At 36.5% G+C, this 16,574-nt stretch overlaps 1 protein-coding gene across 4 annotated transcripts in view; it reads left to right on the top strand.

Annotated features, from left to right (window-relative positions):
- Positions 1 to 9,565, top strand: part of THSD7B (thrombospondin type 1 domain containing 7B) — a 1,502,545-nt gene extending 1,492,980 nt beyond the window's left edge. For 3 of the 4 annotated variants that reach the window (XM_054699694.1, XM_054699695.1, XM_054699697.1), the window contains 2 exons: positions 1,877 to 1,964; positions 8,394 to 9,555. In XM_054699694.1, the coding sequence (XP_054555669.1) occupies positions 1,877 to 1,964; positions 8,394 to 8,475 (170 nt within the window). In that variant the 3' untranslated portion in view covers positions 8,476 to 9,555. Of the gene's footprint in view, positions 1 to 1,876; positions 1,965 to 8,393 lie in introns of all 4 variants that reach the window. The other variant, XM_054699696.1, reaches the window with a different exon arrangement.
- Positions 9,566 to 16,574: the final 7,009 nt, after the last annotated feature.

Genomic DNA, 16,574 nt, shown 5'->3' on the forward strand with positions numbered 1-16,574 from the left:
CCACAAATGAGGTCCTGAAACTTAGGGGGTCTAACTAAAACATCAACAATATCATGCATATGATGAACATGTTGATGATGTATACACGCAGTTATAGACATGCATACATATATAATATTGCATACATGCATGTGTATACACGTTTATTTGGGAAGAGTTAAGAGTGGCAATTAGATCAATCTCAGGAGGCAATTTGGCCTAAAATTTCCTAGGAATTCATCATGCAAATATATACATACACTGAAAGAAGTATGTATATGATATTATGTGTTGCTTGTTATAAATCTATACAAACTACCTAAATATCTATTAATAGAATGAAAAACAATATGATACAACTATGCGATATAGGTGATATTTTTACTGAGATAAACCTGCCTTTATGGATTAGCATGGAAATATTCCCAGTATACATTAAGTTGCTGATGTGCACCAAGTATGTCTTTAGGTAGATATGCATGTATGTACTAATACTCATAGGTATGCACAAAAAACTATGGAATGAGTTACAAGAAAAAACCGGTACAAGTTAGTTTCTGAGTAAAGAAGTGATAACAAAAAAAAAAAAAAAAAAACGTTCCTCTCAACCTCTATATAAAAAGTTCTGTCTTAGTGTAATGGTCATGGACCACATACTTCTAGACTAGGAATTTAATAACAGTGGATTTTCCCAATACTTTATCTCTGTTTGTTATAGGTATAATAAGACGAGAAGTACATTCTTGCTCAGGGAAGACTTTTCTATGGCCAATATGACCAAAAAAATCACCTAAGATTAGGGGATTTCGGCCTCCCCTGTGGCACAGCGGGTTGAGGGCAGCACTGTGAAGCTGTCCACAGCCTCTGCAGTGCCCTTTCGATTCCTGGCCAGCCATGGATATTTCCACATGGTGTGGCAAGCCTCTCCTGTCTCGCCCACTGCTCCCTTCAGCCGTGTATTTCAGTCCTTCTGCCTGTTCTGCTCCCTGCTGTATCTGGTGTCTCTCACACTCCCGCGCCTCTGGCTTGTACCCCAGTGCTTGTATAAATAAATAAATAAGAATAGGGGATTCCATCATCAGTATTTTAAAGAGATCAGAATCAAAGCCTTGCTAAAAGTTTTATGACCCTACCAATATATCATTACTTACATCAAAAGCTCATTCTAAAACCTGATTTAGGCTTAGAAGTGTCTTCTAAGCAAAAAGTTTTAATAGTAATATAATTGTGATTTTATTCCAAACAAGTCTTGTTTACAACAGATTTAGTTTTTTTTCCTCCCATGGAAGCCTTAGAATAACATACTGATGTGTGGGTTTTGGACCCACAGTTAATTACATTCATGTAGTATAATGAGTTTGTATATGGGTATTTCTTTCAGAAAAGGATGCAATTTCTTTGGGATACTAAAGCACTGTCTGTCAATCCTATTCTTAGTTAACTGTGTGCTCATATGAAACAGCAAAATTCACTAGATTTCCAGAAACTCAAATTTACATATGCTCATTTTATAGTAATTTGGTGAACTGATTAGCTTGTTCAGTTATTTTTTTCACCAAAAATTTGGGAAGTTAAGTTACCAAGAATGGTCATTGTTTATTTTGCATTTAGGATTTCTCTTAATGGCTTTTTCGGTTCTATTTATGTTAAAATATGTTGTGAACATTTTGCATTGCATGTATAAAACTGTATATACATCAAATTAATTAAAAATAGCCTTCTAATTGTTAGACTTTGAGATAAGTTTTTTCAAAACCCTGTTTATCAACAATCATCAGCTTTTTTGACATTTGATCACTGTCACATATAAGTATTTCCATTTATACACAGGTCTCACAATTCAAATGAGAAATTAAGCTGTGTATGCTAAGCTTGCTATGTTATCTCTTTTAAACAGATGGCCGAGTAAAAATTTGGGTTTATGGCGTTTCAGGTGGCGGTTTTCTTATCATGATTTTCCTAGTATTTACTTCCTACCTTGTTTGGTAAGTACTGAATCGTATTATATTTTTATTCACTATTTTTGTAGGTGGTATATTATAGTAGATGAAAACTTATATCAGGATCATTGGCCAGTACAACACGACCGTTGAGCCCTACCATAAATAATCAACAACAGAATTGTTGAAAATAGGTGATGTTGTTTTCATTGGCAGTAATGTTTATATATTTGGTTTTCAAATACTGTTAGAAGGTATAAAACACAAATCATTAGTCAAGACTTGCCCATTTTAGTGTTTGACTTAGATCAATCAGTAGCTTTTAGCTTCGACTGTATACTGGCAGGCCCTGGCACCTCTCAGTAACTGATTCTTGAGTGTGGCTGGGTCCTCTGGATATTGAGCAGTGCCCACAGATGATTTTAATATGCAGCTAACACTGACAGCCATTATTCTAAATAATTCTAGTTCTTAAATTCTGTTCTTAACTTGGCCTGTTTTGACAAGTTGGGCAAAACTAACCAGAAAAAATTATGTCAAAGTACTTTTTATAGGTTTAGATCATTTTAGATTATTATTTTTATGGATTATTTGAAATAATCTGTTAGTACATTTTAAATAGTACAACTAGGTGATTAACTAGCCATGGAAAGAAAATTTTAACTGTCAGTTCCAGAAACCCCATTTTGTAAATGACAGTTTCCTGAAATTTTATTATTTTCAGAAAATGATGATAGGTTTATTGTACAGAATATTTCAGTTGATGAGCCACTCTTGAAAGCAGATAGAAGTAGTAAATATACTGGAATGTTTTCAAGTGTGTGTGATGAGAATATTTTATTAGCTTTCTAAGCAGAATTTTCAAAAGATTATTTTCATGAGATCAAAGTGTTACTGTTTTTTTTCCAAGTCAAGATATTTATATTTATCATCTGTCTCAGACTATTTCCTTGATAATTTTTACCCAAGTTTTAATCTTGATTCATATCTGGCCTTTGTATATTTTGCCTCAAATTCTATTTCCAGGGCTACACAAGTTTTTGAATTCATGCTCTTGGTCAGTGAAAGTTTAGTGAGAAAATGCAATGGCTTTAATTCCTTCTGCCACCTATAGTGATAGAAATTGGATTCCTATCCAACTAATGTTTCTATAGTGTTGTAGCAAAAACTAACACCTCCAATTAGTCATGCACCCTATAATCAAATAATTTGATCTTAACAAATGTGAAGTTGAATGTGTTACATTCAGAAGCATTCAACCCCCAGAAAGGAGTAGAAAAAGGGAGAAAGTTCTTAAATTGAAACAAAGGACATGAAGGTTTGACAGCTGAGAAACTGCTAGCAATGGCCCAATATATTGTAATTACACTGTAAACTAATCTGTCTATTAGCTTGTAAAAGCTTGAATATATTCTAGCTGTTAAGTCACATCCCCAATTCTGTTTCCCTCTTAAGTTAAATATCTAAGAGATCTAAATGAACATTCAGTAATACCCATAAAATTTGCCTTCTTACACTTCTCTATTCCTTCCAATATAAAAAATATTAACTTTAATCCATTTCCTTAACAAAAAATATAACTGTACAACTTTAGGCTCTGGGAGTTAATTACATACATTACTTATTTCTAGTGATATAATTTCCTAAGGAATTTTTAATATAAAAGATCAATGAAATTTTCCCAATTTCAATATCAAAATCACATAAATATTTATATATATAATTTCCCATGTTTTACATCCCAGTGCCTGATTTTAATACCCCCTTTGGGAGCAACACAGTAGCTGCATGTTTGGACTCATTACAAATGCCTCCTCCTGCTGTCCAGCCGGATCCTAAAACTTAGGAAACCAGCACCCTCTTTCTCAGACACTGCCAGTTATGCTGCCTAATCAATTAGTCTTCCACAACTTCATTATAAAAGTCACTTTCAACTCTACCTGCTATTGCCCATGTCCTAGAGAATCATATGCAGTGTACAGGCTCAAATATACTTAGAACATTTCTCATTCAAGAAGAAAAACATTTCCTTCCTTAATAACTATTTTTGATTTGGATAAACCAGAACATTTTCTGTTCCAATATTTAATCATTATGCTTGGTCACAAAAGATCTGTACAAAGTTCACATCAGTTGTTTAGGTCACCTCCCTTTCCACAGGCAAATTCAGTCTTTGATTTCCATACAAGTTTCCACCTAAGTTGTTTGAGATAAACAAAGTTCAAATTCACATATATAGGAAGTTGGCCATTTGGCGGGGGGTGGGGGAGAGGCATCTATGCATTTATATTTATGATCTTCATGTTAAAAAAAATCCTTGCATTATAAATATAGTCCCTTGCTATAGTTGTCTGTGGATAGTGCATATATATATATATATATATATATATATATATATATATATATCGGTGTATACATATATATTACAGAGGGTGAATATAAGAATACAAATGCTATATTTGGACACTTATGTTGGTACCTTCTAATTTCATATGGAGGCTTCTGTTTCTATAGTTTTTACTGCTTATAGCCTATTCATTTAGAATGAATTTATCACTAGCTATTGGCATTTCATCACTTCTTTCCAAAAACTCAGATGCCAACATTTTCCTGGCCCTACAGTGTGGAATAATTTGTCCATACCTCCTCCCCTGTGGCATTCACTCTAGTCATTTGTATAAGTATCATCCTCCTCCTTTACCAAACCCCAAGAACTTTGGAGAAGTGACAGGTGCAATGATGAGGTATTATTGATAAGGGGATATATAAGTGACTGGATAAGTAATAATTAAGATCCATGACTTTTAGATACAAAGTCAAGGAAAAATTATGCCAAAGTACTTTTCATAGGTTGTTTTAGTATACCATTATATTCATTTTGAGAGTAAAGTGTCTATATAACAGTTAAGTAACTTATCTGAGGTCAACCTGGTAAAAGCAACTTCAGTTTTCCCTAAACTGTTTGTTTTCTTTCCACTGATCTTTCTAGCTCTGTGATATCTTCCCCTTGACTAACCCTTTAGATTCCAAAGTACCTATAGCTTTCACATTTTTAGACTCATTGTTTCCCAAGTAAAATAAGCTATAAATCTGATAACCAACCGACTGATATCCAAACACATACCATTTGCTATTACATATGAGAATCCTATAGAATCCAAACAGTTATTTTCACAGCATCTGCTTCTATTAAATAACTTACAAAATAGCTAAGAGATGACAGTTTTGGAGATTTTATGTTTTCTCTCCAAAATAAAAGGCTTAGCACAAAAGGAACTGCTATAATATGTCAGGTCTTAGGTGCATACTTTTGATGAAAGCAATTTATAATAAAATTTGGAAGCGCTTTTGAGAAAAAATAAATTATCTTCTCAAGGACCACTTGGTTCAGATACTACCCCTTGTGCATCTGCCATTAGTGATCAGTTTCAAATATATCACTGATGCCCCAATTCCCTGGCAGTAAAGATCCATGAGAATTTAATGGGTCGGCTTAATCTAGATATAGTGCCCAGAAGCTACTCTAGATAACTACATTCATTCTGCCTAAGGCTGAGTCATACCCCCAGCCCAGTGAGGCTGGGTCCTCACAAGTATCTGTAAACAAAAGGCAGCTCCTGTTTTCACCAAGCTATTTAATCTCTACTGGCCTCCGTATGGGTCCTTATGGCTTGGTTTCAAAGCTGCTGAGAGAGGCCAGCAGCTTGCCTGTCAGTTTAGAATGAGCTCGCTTTTCTGGCTTCATGGCATTATCCTTTGCTAAAATGCAAATGACTAGAAGAGGTCACTGTAAAATGTGTCAGTCAGTGATCTCTTAGAGCCAGGGGCTGCATAATGGTTTATCCCTGTGCTAACTCCATAAGTGATGGTGGCTGTCAAGTATGTCCCATTATGAAGAGTTATGAGGGAGCACCTTGGCTCTACAGGAGGGAATAGTGTGATGGATTAAAGATGGACACTCTGGGTACAAGATGATGTGGTAGTGGCCTCTCCACCAAGCACTTGTCAGTCTGGGTTTAGTATTACACCTTTCCTGATATGAGCTGGAAAAACTGATTTAAAAATTACTTAATGAATCCCTAGGGGATAAAGGAAAGGGAGTTGGGGCCTCTAACAATAAGCCTCCTAGTTGTTGGCTTTATAGAGGTCAGACCTGCCACTCAGTACCTCTTCTGTTGTTCTTTTTAAGGAGTCAGAAAGCTTTATAAAGGTAGCTACTTAGCAAAGTTGCCAACATTTGAGAACTTTCAAAGTCTATAAAAGTTATAAAATCACACATAATCATAGTTGTGATTTTAGTTATCTGTCAATTGAGAGGTTAAAGACTCCGAAAAAAAAATATGTTCCCTACCACATCCCAAAATCCATAACAATTTCTCTAAAATTTTAAGCAGACTTTTCCAGGCCCAGCTCATACAGGCTGATCACTTTTAAATGTCTCCCAGGCAAGAGTATTGCCCCTTTATAAAGATCCAGCCATTTTATTTCTCCTCTTTCTCTTTGTGTGATAGCTCTTAGCAAGTATCAGTTCAGAGTAATTGTCGAAAATGTTGGAAGTATCTATATTTCTCCCATTTATTTCCCTCCCCCCACAGAAGCATGGGACATGGAAGGGAAAGACTCCTGTCATCATTTCAAATGAACTTCCTTATACATTAACATAGGACCATACACTGTCACTTCTAAGTTACCCTAAACACTTATTTGCGTGATATCTTCATACCATTAAATTCTGCAGATCAGCTTGTTCAGAACCCCATTTCAAGCTGGGTCCACTCTCTGGGCCCAGCAGTGTAACTAGAGCCACTATATAAAGAGTATAAAAGCTAATTCATACATATAGACAAAAGTTGTCTACCTTGTGCCAAAGTAACGGTACTTATATAAGGAGAATGCACGAAGAGGTTGAAAGCATGGGCTGTGTGTTAGACTTGCTAGGATCCAGGCTCTGCCATTCAATGACCCTAAGGTCAATGATACTCTCTTCTAGAAAGTAGCGACTATCCTCCCCTCCTTCTCAGGGTTGTTCTGTGATTTATTGAGTTAGAGTATGTACAGTGATCAGCATGGGGTTTGGCACTTGTGTGAATCTGACTCATAACAGGTGTTGCTACACAACAAATAGTGTAGGTATTTGGACACCGGGAGAGAGCGCCATGCTAGCGAGAGTAACCCAATAGCTGGACTCTGAGGGTATAAGTAGGGAAAGAAGATGGAGTGTGTGTGTTGGGGTGTGTGTGTGGGGGGGGGATTCAAACAATAGACATAATTTGAGATTCACCCTGTGCAAAGAATAAAAGAAGTGTAGACAACATTTTGCTCCAGATCAGGACACCACTTCGGCTTTTCTCTCTCTATCCCTCTACCTCCTTCTGTGTGTGTCTCCATCTCTGTGTCTGTCTCTCCTTCTCTCTCCCTCCTCTGTCCCTACCTTCTCCCCATCTCTTTCCCTCTGTGTCTGTCCTTCCCCCTCTTGCCTGTTACTGTCTCTCTGTGTCCCTCTCCATGTATCTCTCTACTTCCCCCCGCCATGTCTCTGTATCTCCATCTCTTTCTCAGGGTCTGTTTCTTCTGTCTCCTTGTCTCTCTGTCCCTGTCTTTCTTTTCTCTTCCGTCTCTCCTGTGTCTCTGTCCATTTCTTCCTCCCTGTCTCTCCATCCCCCTGTCCCTGTCTTTGTTTCTTATGCCGATGTTCCCCTCTCTGTGCCTGTCTGTCTTCCTCTACTCTGACTCTCTCTCTTCGTCCTCTCTGTCACTCTGTCCCTTTCTCAGTGTCTCCATCCCTCTCTCTCTCGGATGAGGAACAGTAGTTCTCTCTGACCTGGCAAAGCTGTAACATCAGGTAAACCAGGTGATAAGGATATAAAAATCAGTGAAATTTTCCTAGCAGACTGCAGTGACTTGGCAGCTAAATGTCAGATTTCAGGACAAAGCTGAAGCATGTTTTATTTAAATCAAGACCAGCAAAAGGCACTAGAGTTTGGTAGTTGTACTGCTAACGATGTTAAATATCTGTAACAGAGAGGTCACAGTGACTTAGGAACCAGTGAAAAGTAGATGCTCACATTACTTCATAAAAATAAGAAGAAAGTAGCCTTATACCATGTTAAATGTTTCAGTAAGTCGTTTTGGAAAAATGATGCCGCCTTCTTAAATTAGGTTTAGCATGTACAAGTATTCAAAAAGAAGCAAGTCCAGATAAAACTTCCCTAAAGTCATTGAGTGACAGAGCCTGGATTCTAAGGAAATCTTACACACAGACCCATTCCTTTAACCTCTTCAATGCATTCTCCTTATATACATGCCATTAATTTAGCACAAGGCAGAAACAACTTTTATCTATACATATCAATTTTATACTCTGAATTTAAAAACATTTTGTCATTTAACTGCTCAATTTCCCATGCCTCACAATCATCTTTGGCAGATAAAATAGCTGTCAATCTTATCTGAGAATTCTTTTTCCCTTTGCAGCAAGAAGCCAAAACCACATCAAAGCACACCTCCCCAACAGAAGCCTCTGACCTTAGCCTACGATGGAGACTTAGACATGTAACCTGAAAAAGAAATCCAAATGTAGACATCAACTGCCTTAACCGCTTCTCTTTTGTAGCTCTCAGACTTCTCAGTTTTTTGAGGAATCTCACAATGTGATATATTGGGCAGAATACAAATATTGCAAAAGTAATATTGCCTCAACTTCATTTGGACATGGAGTCAAAGATTATTAATCTGCCATTTTGCTTTCAAATTGTTTGTGGGTGTGAGTTTAAGTTTTAGATTTTTCCCAAGGGACCTGAAAACCCTTCTCTTCCAGTTTGGAAATGGGAAGAAGAAAACAGGATGGAATTCCCACAGACTTGAGGAAACTATCTTCAGCAGCATGATGACAATCCAGAGGAAAGTCGAATCAAGGCATTTACTGTAAATGACGAGTCTGACACTGCATTGTTATGCACTATATTAGTGCAAGTCTTTATCCTTCCCATACTTCAACACTGAGTTTTCTAGAGTTTACATTAGTTCAAAGACTTTCAAATCGGATTGCCTATTTTCATGAACACAGAGAGGATGGGTAACCATTTCAGAAATTCTCTGAGTTTTTACCTTTAAATATCGTATTTTGTTTTATAGTCCGGGAGTGATGGCACTTGATGGGTTGCATCTATTAAAAAAAAAAAAATGGAGTGTATGTAACTGACTAGATGAAAGCTACATGGTTTCTGAATGAAATGTGTTTTGAATGTGAGGGTGTACAAATGAAATAGGTGGTTATGTTGAATGAGGTAGATTATTTGATTACTAAAACTGTATTTTAACAAAAACTTAGTCATGTAGATATAGCATTAACCACACACAGTTGTAATTCAGTTTAATGATGACAAACTCTGCTTTTGTAATTTCAATTTTCTTATCTGGATATTTATAAATTCTTTTTTTGAAGTTAATTATCTGACCTCATTTAATATGCATCGAACACCAATCCTGTTTGTAGCAAGTCTTGCTTTTATAAGGTTTCAATATCTGAGACAACACATTGAAACCATTTTATGAAGATAATTGTTTATAACTGTAGATGTTGAAAGTAAGAAGGTGCCATCTTGTGGTGACTTGTATTTATAACAAATAAAGTGCTCAAGAGATTGAGATGTTGGCTGTTCTAGGTTTATTTACTTCTGGAAATACCCTATGCTTTGAGGTAAATAGTTTTAATAAACTTCTGTGCATTACTGTTTGGAGGTTGGTAGCTGAAATCACTGACAGTGTTGAAAATTGGAGGTAAGTTTATTTTCCCTATTATACACACTATGAAATAGAATCAGCCACAATTATATGGAATAGCTTTTAAGCTAACTAAGCTTTAAAGCTCAGCTAATCCATATACTCAGTAACCATTGCTATATATATATTATTTATACTATAGTGTATATATTAACCTGGGAATGATGAAAATGTTATGATTTTCCATTGTATGACTATTTTGTTAATCTTTTAATACTGATTAATTTTGTCCAATGGCTCTATGGTTTTAAAAGAAAAAAAATGAAAAAAAAATAGCTAATATCAATAGTGTGATGGCAGAAATAACTGAGAGTTGTTCTATTATTAGTTGACTTTAGGTCAAGTTTCAATATACTTCATAGTTTAAAAGATTCTACTTCAGGGCCTCCCCTGGTGGCGCAGCGGTTGAGCGCTGGGTTGCGAGGCTGCCCACAGCCTCTGCAGTGCCAGTTCTTTCCCCAGCCGCCGGCGAGGGTCCCACAAAAAAAAAAAAAATATTCTACTGCAGAGACCAAATCCTGCCTTTTCTCTTTTTTGTCTATTTGATCCTGTATAAGTATAAATTCTCTCTACCATAACTTCTTTGCTGTAGACATTTTCACCACTTAACTAATTTGCCTTAAGACAATTTTACCATAAAAGAACATTAGGTGGGCGTGACAGATGTGATCAAATAAACAGCTATAGATGCACATCCCCTTAAAGCACAACCAGAGATCATCTATAATTCACAAACAATTTTCAAGTGGAGAGGGGATTCAGAGGTGCTGCTATACCTGTGACTGCACCGTTGGGGGAACAAGACAGTAGAAACACCCACACCAGGACTCCAGAAGCTACATAGTACATGTGAAGATGAACAGTCTCTGCTGGTGTTGGGACCAGATCTTGAGTTCCTGTGATTGTCATAGGCAGTGGCATTCTGGCCTCAGTACCCTCAAGAATCTAATAGTCTGAAGGCCTCCCTGGTGGGACAGGGATTAAAGACAGCACTATCAAGCTATCACCACCCTCTGCAGCATGAGTTCGATTCCTACCTGGCAAGGGAGCAACCCACATGGCGCAGCAGACCTCTCCTGTCTCTCCCACTGCTCCCCTCAGCAGTATACTTCAGTACATCCACTTGTTTTGCTGGCCACGCTCTCTGGTGAATCCTCTCACACACACCCCCCCCACACACACCTCTGCCTTACACCCCTGCTCTTGTATGCATAAATGACTAAATCTTTTAAAAAGGGAATCTAATAGTCTTGAGATCAGAGCTAAACCACCTCAGATCACAAAAACCTATAACTAGACCTAGAAGCAGGAATTAGGAACAGAGGCTTTGTGTTCAGTTTAGGAACTGGTCTGTTCACAAAGGGAGAGCAACAACATGGGACTTTATGGAGCTTTATGTCTAGGTTGGCCTTCCCCCACCAGAGTTCTGAGGGGAAAGTGTTACCCCACTTTCTCTCTGACCAGACTCTGTAAAGCAGAATTACAAAGCTAAAGATACAACACTACCTACTAGAAAAACAAAGGAACACATTCGGATATTCAGGAATGTCAAGAATTATAGCAGAATGACAATATTCAAGAAATCAAACTTAAAGACACAGATTGGAAGGTACAATCTTCTAGACAGTAAATTCAAAATTGTCATAAAGAAAACCAACAAAATACATAAAATATATTCTGATAATTAATGAAACAGTGATGGTGTAAGAAAGTAGGAGCAGATTGAGTTCTTCAGAGACTAAAGCTACAAAAAAATTTCCAAGTAGGTTACATATGAAAAATGTAATGAATTAAATGAAGACTACTATGGAAAGCATAACAAGCAGACTTGATATTGCAGAGGTAAATGAAATTTAAGTACAATTATAGTATTGACTCAAATGAAAAGAGAAAATTAAGATTTAGTAACACAAAGAAAACCTACATAATCGAGTTCACCACCATCAAATAATGTCAATAGAATTTATCAAAAATAATATACACAAAACTTTGAATATGTTATAAACAGGAAAACAGAATCAGAAGCATGAACAGGAATTCTATGAGACAAGAGAAAGCATGAAAGGGGAGGAAGAAAAGGACAGAGTCTGTATAGGCTAATGATGATAAGTTGACATTAATACATAAAAAGAACACTACCTTACAGGTAAAGTTGGATACAACCCTCATGTATCAAATTATTTACCCTCATGAAAACACCCAAATGCAAAGAGAAACACATGGAGAAGGAAACAAATACAAAATCCCAAAAACCAAAATATAAAATGGTAGTAATAAATCCTGTATATATATCAATAATCACCCTAAAAATACATGGACTGAATTCACTAATCAAAAGGCACAAAGAAGCTGGATGTAATTTAAAAAGACAGGACCCTCCTATAATTTATGTTGACAAGAAGCCCACAACAGTTCTAAAGACATTATAGTGAAAGATTTCAGGAGTTATATCAAACTAATAATAGAAACAGGGAGGCAGAAACAATACTCATATCAGATAAATTAGACTTTAAGCATTAAAAAAAACACTACATAATGACTAAGGGGGTCACTCTCTTAAGAAGATACAACTATCATCAATATTTGTGCACCAAACACTTAAAACATTAACAGACCAAAAGGGAGACATTGACTGAAATACCTTAAACACCCCCACTTATATCAAATGGAGACTACATCTACAAAGATCAAGGAAGGTCATTAAAGTGACCTTTAATGATGTAACAGAATAAACAAACTTTGTAAAATGCTGTTTGTTAAACACAGAAAGGAATCTGTGTTTCCTGAAAGGAATTAATATTTATTCTTATCAAGCACAAATAGAATATCCTCTAGGACAGGTAATATATTGGGATATAAACAAGTCTCAATAAATATGTAAAGATGGGGAGACTCCACCCATGTCATGGCAGAATAGAGGTTGGTGTTACATTTTCACCCTAAAAATATAAAAATTTTCTCAAAGGAAGGTTTAGAAATTCTTTGACACACTCCCCAGGAATTTCCCACAGGGGACTGCACTGGTGGTCAGAGACTTGCTGAAGGGTAAGGCAGGGAAACGACTGGAGAGCATGGCAGGAAAAGTAGATACTTGAACTAGCAGAACAGGCTGGGAGTCAGCTATCCATGGCACAATGCCACACTGTGAATCTCCCTGAAGGTACTTTTCAGAAATGAAAGGCAGTCATGCACAGCTATGGGTCTGACCTGAGACACTGGGAATTCTGTGACCTGTATGGGTAAAGAAAGTTGTGCCCTCTGAACTCTCTCCAGAAATCAGAGTCACCAGCAGAGGCAGGCTAGGCTAGACCATTGGGGGTTCAATAGCAGAGAAAAGGATTGGAAAGAGAACTCACCAATCCCTTGGAAATTAGCAAATGGATACACAGAGCCTATAAGCAAGTTCCCTCAGAGGGAGGAAAGCAGTGGCGGAGGAAACAATAGAGGCCATTGCCTATGGGCATAATTAAGCAACAAGGCACATACAATTTCAGGCCTCTTTCTGCCTGCCAGACACAATGAGTACCAGAGCAGAAGCCTGGTGGGCCAGAGCTAGCCTTCTCATCAAGAGACTCAAACTTTATTATGATCCATGTGGGGAGCAGAGGAAGTGACAGACCCCACTCAACAAAACTGAGATTGACTATTTACTCCAGATGCCCCTGCTCCCCTCACCTCATGCCAAGGTAAAGAAAGAAAACTAAACCCACAGCTCCCCAACCAAACAAGGCAACACAAATGCCTAGGAAGCAAGGAACACCTGAAAACAAGATGAAAAAGCAAAGTGAGAACAGAAGTTCTGGGACATATATAAAGGATACAGTAATAGAAGACATATGAGAAAAAGAATAACACAATATCATAAATGCTAAAGGACCTACTGGAAGGTCAGATAAATGCAGATAGGCAGATGCAAAATCTTAGAAAGGAATTAAGATCACATAAACATATACTGAATGACATGAAAACAAATACAGAAAACATTTTAGATAGAATTAAAATCATAGAAGAAAATTTCAGAAATAGAAGGTGCAAATAACCTAATTAGAAAGACAAGACAGGAATATGGTAAAACTATAAGAAATATCACTCTCTATTAGAAGAGGAAACAAGATGATGGATATTCTGGAAGGTGAAGAGAGAGAAGGAAACCGGAAACTGGTATTTTTAAAGAATGAATAGCTGAGACAGCTGAGAATTTCCCAGTCCTAAGGAATGATTAAGTACGGATTTTCAAGAAGCACAGAAAACACCCAAATTTCTAAATGCTAAAAAATCTACATCAGTATTACAAAAATCAAAGGTAAAGAAAATACTTTATAGGATGTTAGAAGCAAAAATAATTTAAAAAGACACCTAAACTAGACTTTTCTCAGATTTCATCCCATGCTCCATACAGAAAGAGAGTGTAATTGTTTCTCCCAAACAAGAATATGCTATAAAGCAAAATTATAAATCAACTAGAAAGGCTAAATAAAAGTTTTCCAAGAAAAACATAAGCTAATGGAGTTTATCACCACCAGGTCTCCCCTACAAGAAATCTTGAAAGGAGTACTATAAGAAAAAAATGAAACAAATCTTGAGCCAAATGGCAAAAATCATAGGCATGAGTAAGATTATGATTCAACAACAAATCCCTTTTGTTGTTGACAAATCTCCCTAAAGGGGAGAAAGAAGCAGAAACTCTATACTTAAATGTAAAGGAGTGGACACCAGCTGATAAAGGCCATTCATAGACAAAGTAAATAATGCATAATTGCCCCAGTAACCACTAACCAAAAATCTAGAGTAGAGATTTTACAGATGAATAAACATAATTGTGAGATTACCATGGGAAGTCATTCAGAAGGAGGAAAAAGAAACCAATGTAAAAAAAAAAAAAAAACACAAATGACTAATAAAAAGTTTATATCTATAATTACCCTACATTTGAATGGTATACCATTTAAGTATACCATTTAAAAAATACAGAATGGGGCCTCCCTGGTGGCACAAGGGGTTAAGCACCACACTATAAAGCCATCTGCAGCCTCTGCAGCACGAGTTCGATCCCCGACCTTGCCAGGGAGCAACCCACTTGGTGCAGCAGACCTCTCCTGACTCGCCCACTGCTCCCCTCAGTAGTGCATTTCAGTCAATCTGCCTTTTCTATTCCCCACTGTCTCTGGTGAATCCTCTTACCCACCGACACTTCTGGCCTGTACCCCAGTTCTTGTATGCATAAATATTTTTTTAAAAAGCATCATAAATCATGATCAACTGGGATTTTTTCTAAGATGCAAGGATGGCTCAACATACACAAATAAGTCAATGTAATAAACCATATGAAAAAATAGAAGGAAAAAATGAATATGATAATCTCACTAGATGAAGAAAAAACACAGGTCAAGACTCAATATTGATTTATGATAAAAACACTCAATAACAGGAGTATAAAGGGAACGTACCTCAACATAATAAAAGCCATATATGACAAACTGTTAACCTCATACACTATTTGGTGAAAAACAAAGCTTTTCCTCTAAGATCAGGAATAAGACAAGGATGTTACCAGAATTAATCAACACAGTATTAAAAGTTCAATCAGAGCAGTGAGGCAAAAAAAAAAAAAAAAAAAAGAATGGTTATACAGATTGAGAAGGAAGCACTAAAACTATCATTATATGGAGATATCATGATTTTATGCATAGACAACTCTGCAGAATTGCGTCATAATAATAATAACATTTAGAAATAAATGAATAGGGCCTCCCTGGCGGCCTAGGGGTTAAGTCTCTGTGCTTTCACCAATTTGGCTAGAGTTCGATTCCTGGCCAGGCAGCTAACCCACAAAAATCCACAGCAGACATTTCCTGTCTCACCCATTGTTCCTCTTAGCAATGTTTTTCAGTAAATCTGCCTGCCCTGCTCTGCCCTCTGTTAATACCCTCTCCCCTGCACCTCTGGCCTACACCCTGGTTCTACATAAAAAAATGAAACAAATAAATGAATGCATTAAAGTTGTAGGCTATAAAATAAATATACGAAGAGCTACTATGTACCTATTTGCAAACAAAGAAATATAAGAAAGAGAAAATAATCCCATTTATAATCACATCAAAAGGAACAAAATAACAAGGAATAAATTTAACCAAGGAGCTGAAAGACCTATACACTGAAAACTCTAAGACTATGTAAAGACATTGAAGAATACCCAAATCAGTGGGAAGATATTCTCTGCTCATATTTTAAAATTAGCATTGTTAAAATGGTCATTTTATCCAGAGTGATACACAGATTCAATGCAATTACTGTCATATCTGTCATATCCTAATGGCAGTTTTCAAAGAAATAGATCAGCAAATCCTGAAATTAGTATGGGTCCACAAAAGATGTTTAATATCTGTAGAAATCCTGAGAATGAACAAAATGGGGCATCCTTCTCCCTGAAATCAAATCATATTATAAAGCCATAGTAATCAGAACCATTTTGTATTAGAATAAAAACAAAGATCAGTGGTGTAGAATTGAGAAATAACCCCACACATACATGGACACTTCATTTACAACAAAGAAGCCAAGAGCTTGCAATGAAAAAAGGCAGTATCTTCAACAAATAGTGTTGGGAAAACTGAATAGTCTCATGTAAAAGAATGAAACTAGATCAATTTCACACCATACACAAAAACCAATTCTGACTAAAGATTTGGACAAAACACCCCAAACTATAAAATATATGGGAAAAAAATAGGTAAAACAATTCACAACATGTATCTCAGGAACATCTTTGCAGATTCATCTCCAGCAGCAATGAAAACAAAGAACATAAACAAATGCAACTACATAAAACAAAAATACTTCTACATAGGAAAAGAAACTTTAACCAAAATGAAA

The sequence above is a fragment of the Talpa occidentalis genome, unplaced genomic scaffold (assembly GCF_014898055.3).
Source record: "Talpa occidentalis isolate TD23 unplaced genomic scaffold, MPIMG_talOcc4v2.1 talOcc4.3, whole genome shotgun sequence".
Lineage (NCBI taxonomy): Eukaryota > Metazoa > Chordata > Mammalia > Eulipotyphla > Talpidae > Talpa > Talpa occidentalis.